The 16,066-nt window shown below is 39.4% G+C and overlaps 2 protein-coding genes across 2 annotated transcripts; both read left to right on the top strand.

The window, feature by feature from the left end:
- The first annotated feature begins 2,209 nt into the window (after positions 1–2,209).
- On the top strand, positions 2,210–6,716 carry LOC116709237 (B2 bradykinin receptor-like). Its single transcript, XM_032547655.1, is given in 4 exon segments — positions 2,210–2,344; positions 3,169–4,051; positions 4,053–4,454; positions 4,540–6,716. Coding segments are annotated over 3 exon segments (1,035 nt in total). The 5' UTR covers positions 2,210–2,324; the 3' UTR covers positions 4,185–4,454; positions 4,540–6,716.
- A 5,030-nt stretch (positions 6,717–11,746) lies between these two features.
- Positions 11,747–14,151, top strand: LOC116709239 (ovarian cancer G-protein coupled receptor 1-like). Its single transcript, XM_032547657.1, is given in 3 exon segments — positions 11,747–13,356; positions 13,359–13,483; positions 13,485–14,151. Coding segments are annotated over 3 exon segments (885 nt in total). The 5' UTR covers positions 11,747–12,783; the 3' UTR covers positions 13,672–14,151.
- The last annotated feature ends 1,915 nt before the right edge of the window (positions 14,152–16,066 follow it).

Here is a 16,066-nt window from a genome sequence, read left to right as displayed (position 1 = left end):
ACCAATGCATTTCAGATTTTAATGCTTTTTAAAACATATTTTTCCTGTATTCTCATCATGCCGTTTGGCTGTAAAGGTACAGCAGGCATCCTTATTGCTGAGCACTAAATTGGAAACAGAACAGTTCTATTGAGCCCGGAGGATAATCAGATTCTTCTCTGCCCCTCGTTTATCTGTTTTTTCCGTCTGTAACAGGTTCAGACGGAACATCAGGTCAGTTCAGATGAAAATTACTAAGCGATTGTTTACAGTAAGAGAGGAAGGAGGCAGTCAGTGCAATGTGACCCTCTGAGCCCGGGTTTAGCTAATAGCCGTCTGGGAGAGACCTGACCACAGCCAACAAGCTGATGCACTATTAGACTATTATAATTACAATATGTTGGATTCATGAGGCTGAGGAATAAATTAGATTTCTACATTCTCAGATAATTAGAACCACAAAGAGAACGAGTCAGGAGCTGAGTTATTCCTCTGAGTTAAATCAACGTAGCAGTCATGTTTCTGGACTGGGAGGAAGCCGGAGTACCTGCAGAGAACCCGGCATGCACAGGGAGAACACGCTACCTCCATGCAGAACAACTCCCAGCAGGGATTTGAACCCACGACCTTCTTGCTGAAAGGCAGCAGTGCTACCAACTGTTGCACTGTGCAGCTGCAGTTTGGATAACATAGTGATTCTGATGCGCACGCTGAAAAGACTCGGGTCAACGTGAGCTGAACCTCCATCAGCTGGACGTTCACGGGAATCTCCATGGAAACAAACGACAGAACCAGAACCAGAACCGGGTTGGGTTGCGTCTCTACGGGCCGGGTTGAAACAGACTCAACATGACTGCAGCGTTCTGACTTCTGTTAACGGAGCCACTGATTCACCTTTGCACAATACATCATCACATTCATACTGTAAAAAAGGTAAATTGTTATTGCAATAAAGTCTTTCTGTTGTGTCTTTTTGTGTGCTGCTGTGCATAACTGGATATTTTTCTACTGAGTGATTTAAATTTGAGTCAGTAATCAAGTCACTTGATGTGTTTTAAAACGAGTCCACTTTGTAAATCTAGGATTTCTGAAAAATAAAAACTGAATTTGGGGGGAAAATGAGATGCATTTTATCAAACTGTCATTGTTAGATTTAAAGTGTTTTTTAACTCAGTTTATAGTTTAAAGTTGTGTTTACAGAAAGGTAATTTAACTGAACAGTAATAAAGTTGTGTAATGTTTGTTTGGCAGAGCCAAGGGGCAGACAGATTCCTGAAAGTTGCATTAGTGGAAGGTTTAATAAAACATTAATTTATTAAAATGGACAAAGAGCTTGGATATAAAATCAGGAAATGAAAGAAAAAGCAGCACTGAACAATAAAATATCAGGAGTCCAAATGCTGAGGCTGTAAAAGAGAAGCAGATTCACTGATTAGGGGAAATGTGGCACAGCTGAGAGAAAAACGCCAAACTTTGTTTCTGCTGTTCTACAGGAATAAAAAAATGTAAAATGGAAAAATATTGTTGTTTTCTCAAAGGGTTAACATGGAAGGAGCTGAACTAAAACTCCCCCACAGCGCAGCGGGGAGAGTTTAGACAGGATGGAGGCAAAATTACAGAAACTTTAGGAATCCAGAAATGCTACTTTGGGCCACAATACACAATACAAAAAGAAAATAAATATATTTCAAAAGTCAAATGTGCTCTGTAAGGTCCAGTGTGGCTGTCTCAAGTGGCTCAAACACAGAAAAGCAAATTAAGGCCAGAATCTAAGTAAATAATAAAAAATGATCAAATCCAAAACACAAGAAACTAAAAGTCCAAACATCTATAGATCATCACACTTAGACTCTAAAACTTTATTAAATGAGATTCTTTTTAGATGTTTGTGTCTGAGATCTGAAAACAGAGGATCTATAATACTGGTTATTGTTCCCTCATAAATGCTTTAAGAAAGTTGCTAAATAATTGATTCAGAACCAAACAAGGTTGGATCACTGGATAATTTATGGGCTAATGGTAAAACACAATTATTCCTAATGTGTAGAAATGAGAAAAACCATCCTAGTCATCCCTCACCATTGTGAAAGATTAAAGCAGGTTTGACTGACGGGTTTAATCCGAGTCCAGAGGAGCTCTGCTCTGCTGCAGCAGCAGAAAGAAAACTGGGGAGGGACGTCTGAAGAGTGGGAGGGAACCAAGCAAGTCATCTCATATTTAAAGACAGCTCACATCATTTCAAACCGCTTACCTACTACTGCACACTCCACACACACTCACACACACCGAGGACAGGCGAAGTGAAGAACTGAGGGGACTTGCTGTTGGTTGCTTTCCTCTGGACAATGGCTCTTTTATCCACCAGGTATGCACAAGCTTTACTGAGTATTCCTAAGTAAACATCTAAGATTCAGTAACTGCCACCTACAACTTAACAATACTTACCGTTATGACTGAATGCAGAGTGATGACTGTAGTGGGTTTAAAGCTGAAGAGCAGGTTTTTCTTTCTATCAAATAACAGACTGAGTTTGTCTCAACATGTTTTATTCAGTTTGAAGAAACATTTGAAGGTAAAAAATACAATTGGTAAGTTTGGAAATGTCCAGAGAGAACATGAGGGATAGGCTGAGCTGAAAGTATAAAGTACAAACTCCAAATAGAGCCATAAAAATAAGTTTATGTTATTGTGGTTATGTGTTGTAACGGTATGTTTTTGTTTCGTTTTTCTGTCTCTGCATGCTGCCAGGGTTGGTCAGGTCTCTCTTGTAAAAGAAATATTATAATTATAAGTAATTATAATAATTAATAAATAATATTACTGAACAATTCTATTAATAGCCTCTGCAGATACTTTTCAGGGCTCACTTAAACTGTTCAGGCCAGCTGGCAATAATTTTAAATCAGTTTTTTAGATTGTAATAGCGTCATATATAATGTTTAACTCACTTTGCCTGATCTAATGGTGCGTTCACACCAAACGCGTTTTGAGCGTCAGGTTAATATTCAAAGTCTATGCTGAGTGTTGAACGCTATGGACGCGTCAAACGGTTCAAATCGAGTCTCGACGGGCCCTCGACGCACCTCCACATAGACTTTAAATGTAAACCAGATGCGCCTGAAACTCAAAACGCGTTTGGTGTGAACACACCATTAATATTTAGTTTTATTTTGTATCATTTCTCTGCAGCCTCCCTGCTAATTTGACCTCATTGGCTGAAGATGGAGACAAAACAAATTCTAATAATTGCTCTCTTGACAACTGGACCTTCACTTATGTCCCAGCGTACATCCTGTCCATCTCTGTTCTGGGAATTGTTTTGAATATCTTTGTGCTGATGGTCTTCATCCTCCATAAGAAGCCCTGCACCGTGGCTGAGATCTACCTGAGCAACCTGGCTGCTGCCGACCTGTTCCTGGTCTCCTTCCTGCCCTTCTGGGCCGTCAACGCTTGGAATAAGTTTGACTGGATTTTTGGTCTTGGATTGTGCAAAATGGTCAACGTGAGCATCCTGATGAACGTCTACTGCAGCATCTACTTCCTGGTTCTGATTAGCATCGATCGCTATTTGGCTCTGGTCCATCCACTGTCCCAAGAAAAAATGCGTCGCCCAAAATTTGCTAAAATTAGTTGTGTTGTGGTTTGGATTCTGGGATTAGTTCTCAGTGTTCCAAAATTTATCAACAGGAAACTGGTACTTGACAGAAATATTACTTCCTGTAGTGAAGCTGATCCAACTATATTAAAGACGACTGAGTCGATGATTTTGGTTTTAGGGTTTTTTATTCCCATTTCCATCATTTTCTTTTGCACTGTCAACATCCTCAAATCTCTGAGAAACAGATTTATGGAAGGAGTAAATGCAAAGAAAAATGATCACAAGGCCAACACTTTGGTGCTGGCCGTCCTGCTGGCGTTCCTGATCTGTTGGGTCCCGTTCCATCTGCGGAAAGTCCCAACCTGGCTCAACAAGGCCGGTATGCTGACAGACTGCAGCTCTATGAAAGTCCAGTACTTCTGTGGGCAGATCTTCACCTACTTGGCGTTCTTCAACAGCGTTCTCAACCCCATTCCTCTACGTCATTGTTGGAAGAAACTTCCGGAAAAAAGTTAAGGAACTTTTTCTGCTGTGGAACCACAAACGGACTCCAACCATGACTCTGAGAAGTTCAAGAACAAAACTATCAGTATTTCATCCCTCTTAGTTCTGACTTAATGTCATTCAGCTCACTTCCTCTATGAGACGTTTTTAATTCAGGTTTGTATTTAAGCTATTTTAATGTTTTACCGTAAACATTTGGTGGGTCATTCAGAATTTTTGCTGGTTTCTTTATTGTGAATTAATAAGTAATTCAAGTATTTCAGCCAAACCTTTAGTCTGAAGTGTAATCTGAAAACTAAATATGAACAAATTAGATTTGTGAAAAGATTCACCATAAAACAGATGTAACACCTCACAGAGAGCGAGCGAGCGAGTGAGTGAGCGAGTGATTGAGTGAGCGAGTGAGTGAGTGAGCGAGTGAGTGAGTGATTGAGTGAGTGAGCGAGCGAGCGAGCGAGTGAGCGAGCGAGTGAGTGAGTGAGTGAGCGAGCGAGTGAGTGAGCGAACGAGCCTCATGATCTCCAATCCCACTTCTCTCCAGGTGGGATTGGAGAGATTTTCTTTATCCAGCCAGTTTGACTTAATGGTTCCAAAAGGTTTCTTATAACTTCTTCAGAAAAAAAGATTCTAACAAATATTAAAGCATTTAGCTGCAGTATGACCATTCCCAAATAATTAGAGCTCAAACTTGAAGCAATCTGCTTAGATAGAAAACTTTTTAACCCAATTTGAATAAACAGCTTACTGTGCTGTTCGACAGATGATCAACTGGAATGGATCTGACTAAACTGAAAGGACTTTTTTTGAAAAGTGCCTTGAGATTACGTTTTTGTAAATTGTGAAACTGAAATGAATTGAATAAAAAAAACACAACAAGCAAACAAAACCATGAGTTAATAATAAAAATAAAAAGGAGAAAAACCTTCAGATGTGTAAAACTACTGAGGAAGGAGCAGCAGATCAGACGTCAGAGCAGAAACAATCATACAAATGACGTCTTTTAGAGCTTCACTTTAAGTCTGAGAGAACAGAGATGAAACGTTTTAATGTTTGGTTTCCTGTATCACTAGGACTGTTTTTATGAGCAGAACCTCAGCAGAGGAAGAAGAAGAGAAGAAAATCAGAGACCGCAAAACTAAACCATGAGAAAACCGCACAGTTTCTCACAGCTGCGTTCAGGTTCCTGCTATAAATCAAAATTAACCTGTTTGTGTTTAGATTAGAAAGTTTTGAAAGGGTTCCCATGATGTCCCCTAAAAACCAGTCAAATAATACAGAGATCATTTTATGAAGTTATGTTTGATATTTAGCAACAAGGCGTCATGTTCAGGAACCCTGCAGGGACAAGCAGATCTAGACGTTATAGATGTTGCTGTGGCCAAACTTCATATTTACGTCTAACAAGAGCAGAGAAATCTGGTTCCTACTTACAATGTTTTAAAAAAATAATATGTACATAAAAGAACTGTTGAAACTCACTGAAGCTTGTTTTCCCTCTCCTAAACTCAAGAGGCAGATCAGGGATCCCAACAGATCCCAACAGATCTTCAGATGAAGGATTCCACATTCATTTTCTAAATAAAAATAACAGCAGAAACCTACATGGTTGTAATATTTTATTTTTGACTATTCGTCTGGAGAGAGGAAGTCTATCTTTTTTAAAATGTTTTTGTCTTGAACTCTTTTTCTCTAATTAGTCTTATAATTCCTTGTATATATTTCATTTCCACTGCATCGCAATGTTACAATGGAGGTTTGCTGCATTTTCTGTATATTTATCGTTATACATGGAATGAAACAATGCTGTGGGTAGAGGAATGAAGGTGTGATCCATTCACATCCAGAGCAGCTCTGTGATTGGACATCGCGTTTATTTCTCACAGGAAGTCATGCAGACCATGAGAGCTGTCTGATAACTAACCAGCATCACCACACAGGTTTCATAATTATACAAGTAATGGACTGAAATGAAGTTAATGGAAGCAGTCAGTCAAACGAAGGAAGCAGGATTTCTGTGTATGAAAGCTTCTAATGGTTGCTATTCCATGTGTGTTTATTTTATTAACTGTTTTGTGTATTTGGATGTTTGTTGTGACATGACTAACTTGTATTACTGAATCCATCTTTGTGACATGTAGAAATGCTCTGTGGGATATTGCTGCACGTCTCACTGCAAAACATTTTCTTCTGTTATGCAGATAAAAGCGAGCGGCTTCCTGCAGCCATGAACTTACAGGATGCACAGGTTGCTCTTTCTCTTGATTCCCTGCCATGGCTCTCTCTCTCGCTCTGACAGAGCTTTGGTGGAATAACCTTTAAATGGTTGACATTAACTGCTACAGAAAAGCTGTTCTTGCAGTTGGCAGTGTATTTACTGTTATGTTTTAAATGTGTGTCTTTGCTGAAGGCTGAATGAAGAATTTAAAATGATTCTGTTTTCATCCATTGGTTTATCCTCCTGTAAACAGTTTTCTCTGCTGAAAAACAGCAGCTCACCAACAGGATGATGTAATGAGGCTCCGCCCCTTTTAAAATGTCAATATTTCTGTTTTTCTGTCTAATGTGAATTTTTTATACTTCATGTATGTGTTTGATATATAACAAGTTGTAAGTCAATAAACTGCCTCTTAATACAGATTTTTCTGATCTTGTATTTATTCGGTTTGTGAACATCGAGAGGTTAAAGGTTAAAGTTATATAAGCTGAGAATAAAGTTTGTGTAAATAACAGGTATGTAATCATAAAGGTGACCCATAACTTTATATAGATTAATTATCAACCAATTATATCTGATTTACAACACGTTTCATCCAGCTAAGTGCATGAAAAGAGATTTATGGAGGTTAGGAATAAAAACACTGGAAAATTGACCAATTTAAGTAAACAGGCAGAAAAATAAAGATATAGTTATAGTCAAAGAGTTAAAAGAGAAATTAATTATAAGGAACAAATAGGTGTGGAGAGTCATTTTCAGTAAATTAGGATATGGATTCAGATGAAGTACCTTTTGAAAATAATGTTAAAGATAATGTTTTAAAAGTAGTTTTTTCGCTGTTGGTCTGGTGTAATATTTTAATTTTAAATGTTTTCATTAATTGTAAGTGGGACAGCAGGAAGGCTGTTCATCAGCGGAGCAACGCCTCACTGTAAGTTTTATTTCTCTGGTTTTCAACAGAAGGCCTGAAGGGTCTGGAGGGCCAGATCAGCCAACGCCGAGCCTTTCGGGTCGGAGTAATATGAGCTTTTCTTCAGCATTCCTGCAGCTGCATTCTGAAGCAGCTTTCGTTCCTTCAGCAGGGCCAGAAAACAGAAAGTTACAGTGATTTATTCTACTAGTTACAGCAGTTAAAGGAACCAAGGTCGTTTCCCTTCAGATGAGGCTGAACAATAACAGGCAGCGAGGAAAATGTCCGTCTGCAGAGACGTTGCTGGTTAATCAAGCAGCAGATATAAGGAGCCGTCTGACGGGTTTTCTTTGCCTGATTGTCAACCTCTGTGGTCTCCTCATGTTTTAATGTTCCCCAGCATTACTTCTCCTGTGGTCTCTGTGGCTCTGCAAGGTTAAACCAGTTATTGGTTCCAACACGTAGGATCCTCTTAGCACAGCTCTCTGCTGCCTCCTGTTTCTCATCTTTACAATCTGGAGCTCACTTTTTATGTTGCATGTCCTCCTGACTGTACGATGTAGAAGGATGGAGTGATTTATCGGTTTCATTAGCTTACCATCAGTAATCCTGAGCAGGATTACTATTGCATCAGTAGGGCAAAACTAACCTGTCTCACCTGTCTAAACCCAGCTCTCGTTCCCTATTAGTGGCGGAACAATCCAACGCTTGGTGAAGCGTTGGATTGTTCCCTCCAGCCGACATCGAAGGATCAAAAAGCGACGCCGCTCTGAACGCTTGGCCGCCGCAGCCCAGTTATCCCTGTGGTAACTTTTCGGACAATCAACTTGTTCTTCAGTCAGAACAATCATTAATAGTTTCAGATTAAACTGAACAACTCCTCTCCACATTAACTATGTTGTTTATCTCCAGTATGAGAAACTTACTTCCCCCCCTTTCCACACTGGACCCGTCTTATGATTGCCGATCGGCTTTTTGCAGGTTTTCACTGTTTGAAGTCAGAATGTCTCTGAGCCAACACCCTAATGTTTAACTTCCTCTACAAATTATTTTCAGGTTCAAGTCAGGAGTGGCGGTGAGTGATGTAAATTAAAAATAGAAAATTATTTAGTCATTAATTGCTGTGTTTGTTCCTGGAAAAAGGTGATAGTAACTTAATCTATTTCTGTGATGTGCCTCTATAATATCCTATCAGCAGAACTGAGTCACTTCAGCTGCCAGTCAGACCTGACTGGTGACTGGTTACTGGTGACCAGTTCAGCGCTGGCTGGTTGCTGACCGTTTCTTTCTAAAATCTGCCTGTTAATATTTCTATATTTCATCTGTCAGGCAGCAACTTTCAATCTGTTCCTCCATCTTCAGGTTCCTGATCACCTTCACAAAGCCAAGTTTTCTTTACAGCCTCATCTAAGATGAGATCAGATGGGAACCAAAAACAAACTGCGTCTAAACATGTTCATCTACTTATTGCCATATTTCAGATTCCATTAGTTGTAAACTTAGTCATAGTAAACAGGAAGATCAGTTTACATGAAACTGTCTTTATTTTCTCAAGGACAGGAAATCAAAAGAACATTTTGGTTCGTGTTCCTCTTTAAATTTAACTTAAATAGAGCAGTAAAACTTACATCATCCTTTGCAAAAAGAGATTTTGAAGTTTTAATGAAACCTCAACAGACTCTGAATTAGTTTGCTTTACTGCAAAATTCAAGAGGCACAAATTAATTTACTACTTTCTGTATTTACTTCTCTTCATAACTATAACTTCTTAAATTGAGAGTTTTAAGAACTCCCAAGAGAAAACAATTTCTCTTGTTTGCTGATCGACCTTCACTTTATATTCAAGTTTCTGTTTCCTGACTAAGAGAAGTGCTGAGGGCTTAAAGTGATTTAGTTTAACCCCTTCCTATTGGGCAGAGGGCGGATTCTATTTCATTTCCTTTTGGGATTAATAAAGTATTTTTGAATTGAATTGAATTAAAAGGTTAACTAAGAATAAAGTGGGACAGTCTAACAAGATGAGACATTAAAGTTCCTTTGCTAGAAATAAAAAGTAGCAAAGGGACTACTTTTGCTACTTTGGTTCCTGATTACCTTGTTAATAATCACCTGGTTCCTGATCACCTGGTTCTCTCACATCTTATTTCCTTGTACATAAGAGTGGAGTATCTCTGAATAGATCATGAATCCCAGCTGCTCCGGTAAGCCTGGATAAGCGTTGGGTTAAATCTGAAGGAAAAGTTTTGGGTCTACTGGGGTCACAGGAGACAGAGGTTGACCTTTTGAGCAGCAGATACAACCCAGTCCTGCACATCGAGCTCCAGGGGGTTTTCTGTGGAACGTAAGTCCAAATTATTCACTGAAAGTGTGTCTGTTTTTAAAAACTGTTTTTCTGTGCAGATTTCTGTTTTTGTCGCATCTGATTGCTTTTATCATTTTACTATCAAACAAAAATAATCTGAGTAAATATAAAAAGTTGTTTTCATAGAATGATTTCATTTATTTAGGAGGAAAGAAAACACACCAGCCCTTGTGTGAAAACATAATTGTCCTGCTCATTAAATAATGAAACATTTTCATTAACCAGGCCAGATTACTGACATGTCAAATCAACAAGTCTGAAAATAATCAATAACATTCATTCAATAGTAATCATTCGTTTATGATAAAAACACACCAGCAAGCCTAACACTGAACAACTCTAGCAAATGAATGATGGCCTTGAAGCGGCCTAGTCAAAGTCAGGACTTGAATTCAGTCCAGGTGTTGTGAAAGGACCTTGAACTGGACTTTTATACAAGAAAACTCTCCAGATCAGAGAGGAACAGTGGGTCAGAATGAATCTGTTCGGGTCAGTTCTGTCTGATATCAAAAAGTATTTAATCATCTGAAACATTTAAGAGCAACAATGACAAAACATAAAAACGATCTTAAAGAGGCCCAGAGCCTTTTAACAGCACTTTATCCTGTTAGTTACATATTTACAATACTGCAGAAGATCAGCTTAGAAGAAGATATTTACAAGTGGAAAAATGTTTCACAGCATTCAGAGGCTGCATATAAAAAAATAAAACATTTCTGTTGATATGACCTAATATTTCCCTCAGGCGCATTTAGAAATGCTGTCCGGAAAAAGTCTCCCCATTTTGACAGAAACTCACTGAAACATTAATAATTTAAATGCATCATGAACATCTAAGTGTTCATGATCTCATCAACTCACCATGTACTCAGCTAATTCTTTTTATTATAGCATATTCCATGAAGTTATCTACACAGATCATAACCTTAAAATATAATAAATACATATGTTGTTTTTTAGCTAACAGTATTTAATCCCCTCCATGTTGCTTTTTTTCCTTAAATTGTAAACTTATAAGATTGAGTTTAATGTCTTTTCTACGTCACTTTGAGGAAAATTCACCCTCCTCTCAAAACGTATCTGAGTTTTTCTGTTTCTCGTCTGGAAGAACCTGCAGGGTAAAGTATAGAACTGCTTAATTACATTTTTAATTTGCAAATTGTTGCTCAACAGAAGCTGAATAAATGAACATTTACAGGATTATTTGACAGGAGCATTCCTTTATGCACTTTATCTCAGCCAAATGCAACAAACTGATGTAAAATGTTATTTTTATTTTATTAGCTGACAGATTAGGCCGATATTTAAGGCATGGCTCAAGCTGTGTGAGAGTTTGTAGTTATCTTAGTTTTCATATGTAAAAACAGCCCTTCATATCGGCTGTTGATAATAATTTTAAGTGAGTAACTTAGTTCAGCCTAATATCGTCCGTTAACTTTTTATCAAACATTACCTGATATGCAGTCATGATGTAACACAGAGTGAAAATAGAAATGAAGGCAGTCAGTGCTAAAGGAAAACAGACAATATAAATTAAATCAAAGGTGTGATTATTTTTATCCAGTGTGGTTTTTTTGTTATCTTGGTCAAAAGTTGAACTTTATGTGACTCAGATTACAGAAACATCTTTGCTAAGCTGCACACAGGAAAAGCTTTCAGAATAACAAAATCAAACTGCTGCATAATTAAACAACTTTACCGCACACAGCCGTTCTCAGCTATGTGCTAATGGATTCACCCCGATAATGGGAGCAGCCACTGAACATCGCTTCATTGGCTGGATGTTTAATATCTGCACAGCTTCAACTCCTTCTGGGTCTCTTATTGCTACGACAGGACTCTAAATTATTCATACCCCTGGCAGGTTTGGGTTGAAAGTGATCTATTGATATGACCAGCATGCACCAGTCGGATTCTACATGTCTTCCTGGTCCGACTCACCGATTGGCTGAATGGATGCAGTCTGCTTTCCAGAGTCCTGCTGGTCGCTTCCTTATTTGAGGAGCAGAGTTGATCTGTGAAGGGAGAAAAAGATTAGGGTGATGAGAAGGAGGCCTTCAAAACTCACAGACTTGGAACTGAAGATAAATCATAAAAATACCAGAAGAAACATAAAAAAATACATTTTATAACGGCTGACTACAAACATTTAAATGTCACCATGTGCCTGGAAAATGCATAATGCCACCCCTTTAATAACTGCATGGTTTCTCCTATGTTATAAACTTGTCCTTATTGTAAAATCTCATTCTTCTATTTTCTGCTTAAATTGCTGCTGACGGATCTGAATTTCCCTCAGTGGGACAATCGGTTTCTATCCTAACATTTAGCTCCTAAACTTTTGCCTGGCTCCATCCTCACATGACAGAAATACATTTCATGTTGCTACAGAAAGCAAACTGTTGGACTTTTAGCTCCTAGTTCTTATTTTCTGGTGACTTTAACCCAAGATTTAACTAGAGCATGTGAACCACAGTTATAGTCAAGCAACACTCCTGTTTTGTATACAGATGTCTGTAGTTTCCACTCTTTGCTTATGCAAATAGTTGATCAGTCTCACATTTCTTTCTTTCTTATCTTCTTCCTAGTTTGAGATTATCACAATTCCAGAGAATCCAGAAAGCCTTTCCCATTACTTCAGCGTCTGCTGGTTCAGTAAATAAGCTCTTCAGCTTCAAAACATTATGATTAAAAATGGGAAACAGCAAAAATTATGGATGTTTCCTGAAATCTTCATCTTGTAAGCACAAGAAAAGAAAAGCAATGTCTCCCACTCACTGTTAACGTTACAAAACTTTACTGGATGAAGGTCTGTGACTTTTCTGAACCTTTCAGGAGGAGACCGGTCCGATCTGATAGCAGATCACTCCAGGCATCCAAACACTGCTGACAGGTTGGAGTCATATGCAAATAGACTAGTGGAAAGTTCATAGTGCCTTCTGCTGATATTAGTTTTAACTCGAAAGAAAAACATTGGAGAGGCTTTCTATAAAACATAGTCATGCAAAACTTCGTCTACGTCCATGACGACCTGGGAGATTTAGAGTAATGCTGACCCATTTTGGACCTAAAATCTGTTTCCTTTTTGGTTCTGTTGTCTGTTGAAACTATTTTAAACCCAAGCTTGCTTGTCCTGTCGTCTTATTTGCATTGCTGAGCGGATCTGAGAGTTTTCCGGACACGGTTCATTCAGGACCGGACTCTGTGGTGTCAGGATGAACTCCACGCTCATCTCCTGCAGCTCCAACTCCTCAGTGGAGCAGCACATGTACCCCACAGTCTACTCTTTATTCTTTATCGTGGGGTTTCCAGCCAACTGCCTGTCTCTGTTTGTAGCCTGGAAGCTGGCGCTGCAGGGGAACAACATGGCGGTCTATCTGGTCAGCCTGTGTGTTTCGGACCTGCTCTACACGGTCACTCTGCTTGTTTGGATCGGGATGGCGCAGCGCTGGAACGTCTCTGATCAACTGTGCGGTGTGATGTATCTCATTATGTACAACAGCTTCTACGTTGGCTCGGGTCTGCTCTGCTGCATCTCTGTGGACCGCTACCTGGCCGTGGTCTACCCGCTGCACTTCCACTGGGTCAGAGAGGTCAGGGCCGCAGCTCTGCTGAGCGCTGCCGTCTGGCTCCTGGAGATTTTTCTTCACATTGTCTTGCTTCACCACATGGGGGCGTTGCAGTCATTCAACTTGTGCCACCAGCCGATGCCACTGACTTGGAAGGACGCCGATGTTGCCCTGGTTCGGGTGGTGCTCAGCTTCCTGTTTCCTCTGGTCGTCATGACGTCATGTGCTTCCAGCAGATCATGCAGTCGCTCAGACAGAGCCGTTCCGTCCTGGAAGAGCGGCGGAAAGTCAGGCTGCTGCTGCTCACATACGTCGCCTCCTTCGTGCCCTACCAGACCGTCATGTACCTGCGGCTGGGCCCGCAGCCTCAGAGACCCGTATCTGGTCACGGTCGCCATGACGACCCTGAACAGCACTCTGGATCCCATCATCTACTGTTTAATTAATGAGAGCGCCAAGAGAGAGATTTTGAGAGCGATAAACAGAGGGAGAAGTTTCATCAAAAGAGCGACACGGATCCAAGCAGTTTCCTGAATTCCTCTTCTGCTAACCTGCATCCATATTTAGTTTTATATCAAATGATCATGTACAAAATTATTTAATTTAGCAAATATAAGCAATGTTGCTTTTTAATTCCACGGTAATTGCTTGATACGTGGACTGAAGTCAACTGAAGGGGGTGATTACTTTCTGTAAAGAAGGAAGTCATTAATGTTTGTGTAAAATGTTTTTACAGTGCTTTCTGAAAGGAAACAAACCTTTAAAAGGAAAGTCTCCAAAATCATGTCTGTATTATTATTATTATTTATTAATCTGCCAAATAAATGGGAAGTGAATTTTATATTTTTGATAGTTTTATCTTGGTAAATACTTAACAGTTCAGATTCTTTAAGTGGCAGAACTGAAAAATTATTTACAGTTCTTTCTATTTATTTTCATCTGCACCAGACTTTTTGGCAATCTATAAACCTTCCATGGAGGAATGAATTCATTATTGGACTTTTGTTTAATTATTCAATATACACTGCCTGGCCAAAAAAAAAGTTGCCACCAAAAAATGGTCCCACTCTCTAATATTTTGTTGGACCGCCTTTAGCTCTGATTACAGCCCACATTCGCTGTGGCATTGTTTCAATAAGCTTCTGCAGTGTCACAAGATTTATTTCCATCCAGTGTTGCATTAATCTTTCACCAAGATCTTGTATTGATGATGGGAGAGTCTGACCACTGCGCAAAGCCTTCTCCAGCACATCCCAAAGATCCTCAATGGGGTTAAGGTCTGGACTCTGTGGTGGCCAATCCATGTGTGAAAAAGATGTCTCATGCTCCCTGAACCACTCTTTCACAATGTGAGCCCCATGAATCCTGGCATCATCATCTTGGAATATGCCCGTTCCATTTGGGAAGACAAAATCCATTGATGGAATAACCTGGTCATTCAGTATATTCAGGTAGTCAGCTGACCTCATTCTTTGGGCCACAATGTTGCTGAACCTAGACCTGACCAACTGCAGCAACCCCAGATCATAGCACTGCCCCCACAGGCTTGTACAGTAGGCACTAGGCATGATGGGTGCATCACTTCACCTGCCTCTCTTCTTACCCTGATGCGCCCATCACTCTGGAACAGGGTAAATCTGGACTCATCAGACCACATGACCCTCTTCCATTCCTCCAGAGTCCAATCTTTATGCTCCCTAGCAAACTGAAGCCTTTTTTCTGGTTAGCCTTACTGATTAGAGGTTTTCTTACGGCTACACAGCTGTTCAATCCCAACCCCTTGAGTTCCCTTCGCATTGTGCGTGTGGAAATGCTTTTGCGTTCACAATTAAACATACTCCTGAGTTCTGCTGTTGTTTTTCTTCGATTTGATTTGACCAAACGTTTAAGTAATCGCCGATCACGATCATTCAGGATTTTTTTCCGACCACATTTCTTCCTGGAAGACGATGGTTCCCCACCATCCTTCCAGTTTTTAATGATGCGTTGGACAGTTCTTAACCCAATTCTAGTAGTTTCTGCAATCTCCTTAGATGTTTTCTCTGCTTGATGCATGCCAATGATTTGACCCTTCTTAAACAGACTAACGTCTTTTCCACGACCACAGGATGTGTCTTTTGCCATGGTTGTTTAAGAAATGAGGAGTTACTCATTGCATCAGCTGGGGTTAAATAACTTGTTGCCAGCTGAAAGATAATCGCCTATGCAGTACTTATCCAATAGGAGGCTTGTACCTATTTGCTTAGTTAAATCCAGGTTAAAAGGATTAAATTGTTTTCTTTTAAAGTCAATAAGGTACGTTAATAAAGTTATGACAGGGAAGCGGTGCGTATTGTTTTTAACAGTTGGCTTCCTGTGTTTCAGCAGCAGGTCCTTCAGTCAGAACAGGATGAAACAACAAACTCTGATATTCTACAGATTCCTCTTGAAAGCTGGATGGTAGAAAAGCACTTTGCACCAAGCTGATGTCTGAATATTCTGAACAACAGATTGAAAACAAAAAATTTCTTTGTTGTTGAGCATAAAAAATGCTGTTCATTCAATAATATAGGAACAAGTCTTTTTTAATTGAACATGTTGCTCATGCAATTAATTGTGGTTATTTTATTACACATCATGCAATGAACAATTTTAATCAAGCCTTAATAATTGTAATAAATTTTGACTTATAAAGATTAACGTCTTCCTAAAATGTCACAAAATAGTCAAAAACTGGAAATCATCAAAAGTCGCTTGTTCAAACATGTCCAGGTTAAAGTTCACCAACTTAACCTGCATGTGGTTTCTCTAGTCCACCTCAGAGTTCTGTGAAAACGTTTCCATCTGTTGATCTGGAACAGGAAAATCCTCTCCAGCTTTCAGATTCTGACATTTTTATGACTCAGCTGCATGACATTAGCTTCCTGTATTTTTATGCTGAGTAAAGAAT

Source organism: Xiphophorus hellerii, chromosome 19 (assembly GCF_003331165.1).
Source record: "Xiphophorus hellerii strain 12219 chromosome 19, Xiphophorus_hellerii-4.1, whole genome shotgun sequence".
Classification (NCBI taxonomy): domain Eukaryota; kingdom Metazoa; phylum Chordata; class Actinopteri; order Cyprinodontiformes; family Poeciliidae; genus Xiphophorus; species Xiphophorus hellerii.
Note: the sequence above shows the minus strand (reverse complement) of the source record. Positions and strands in the feature narration are given on the sequence as shown.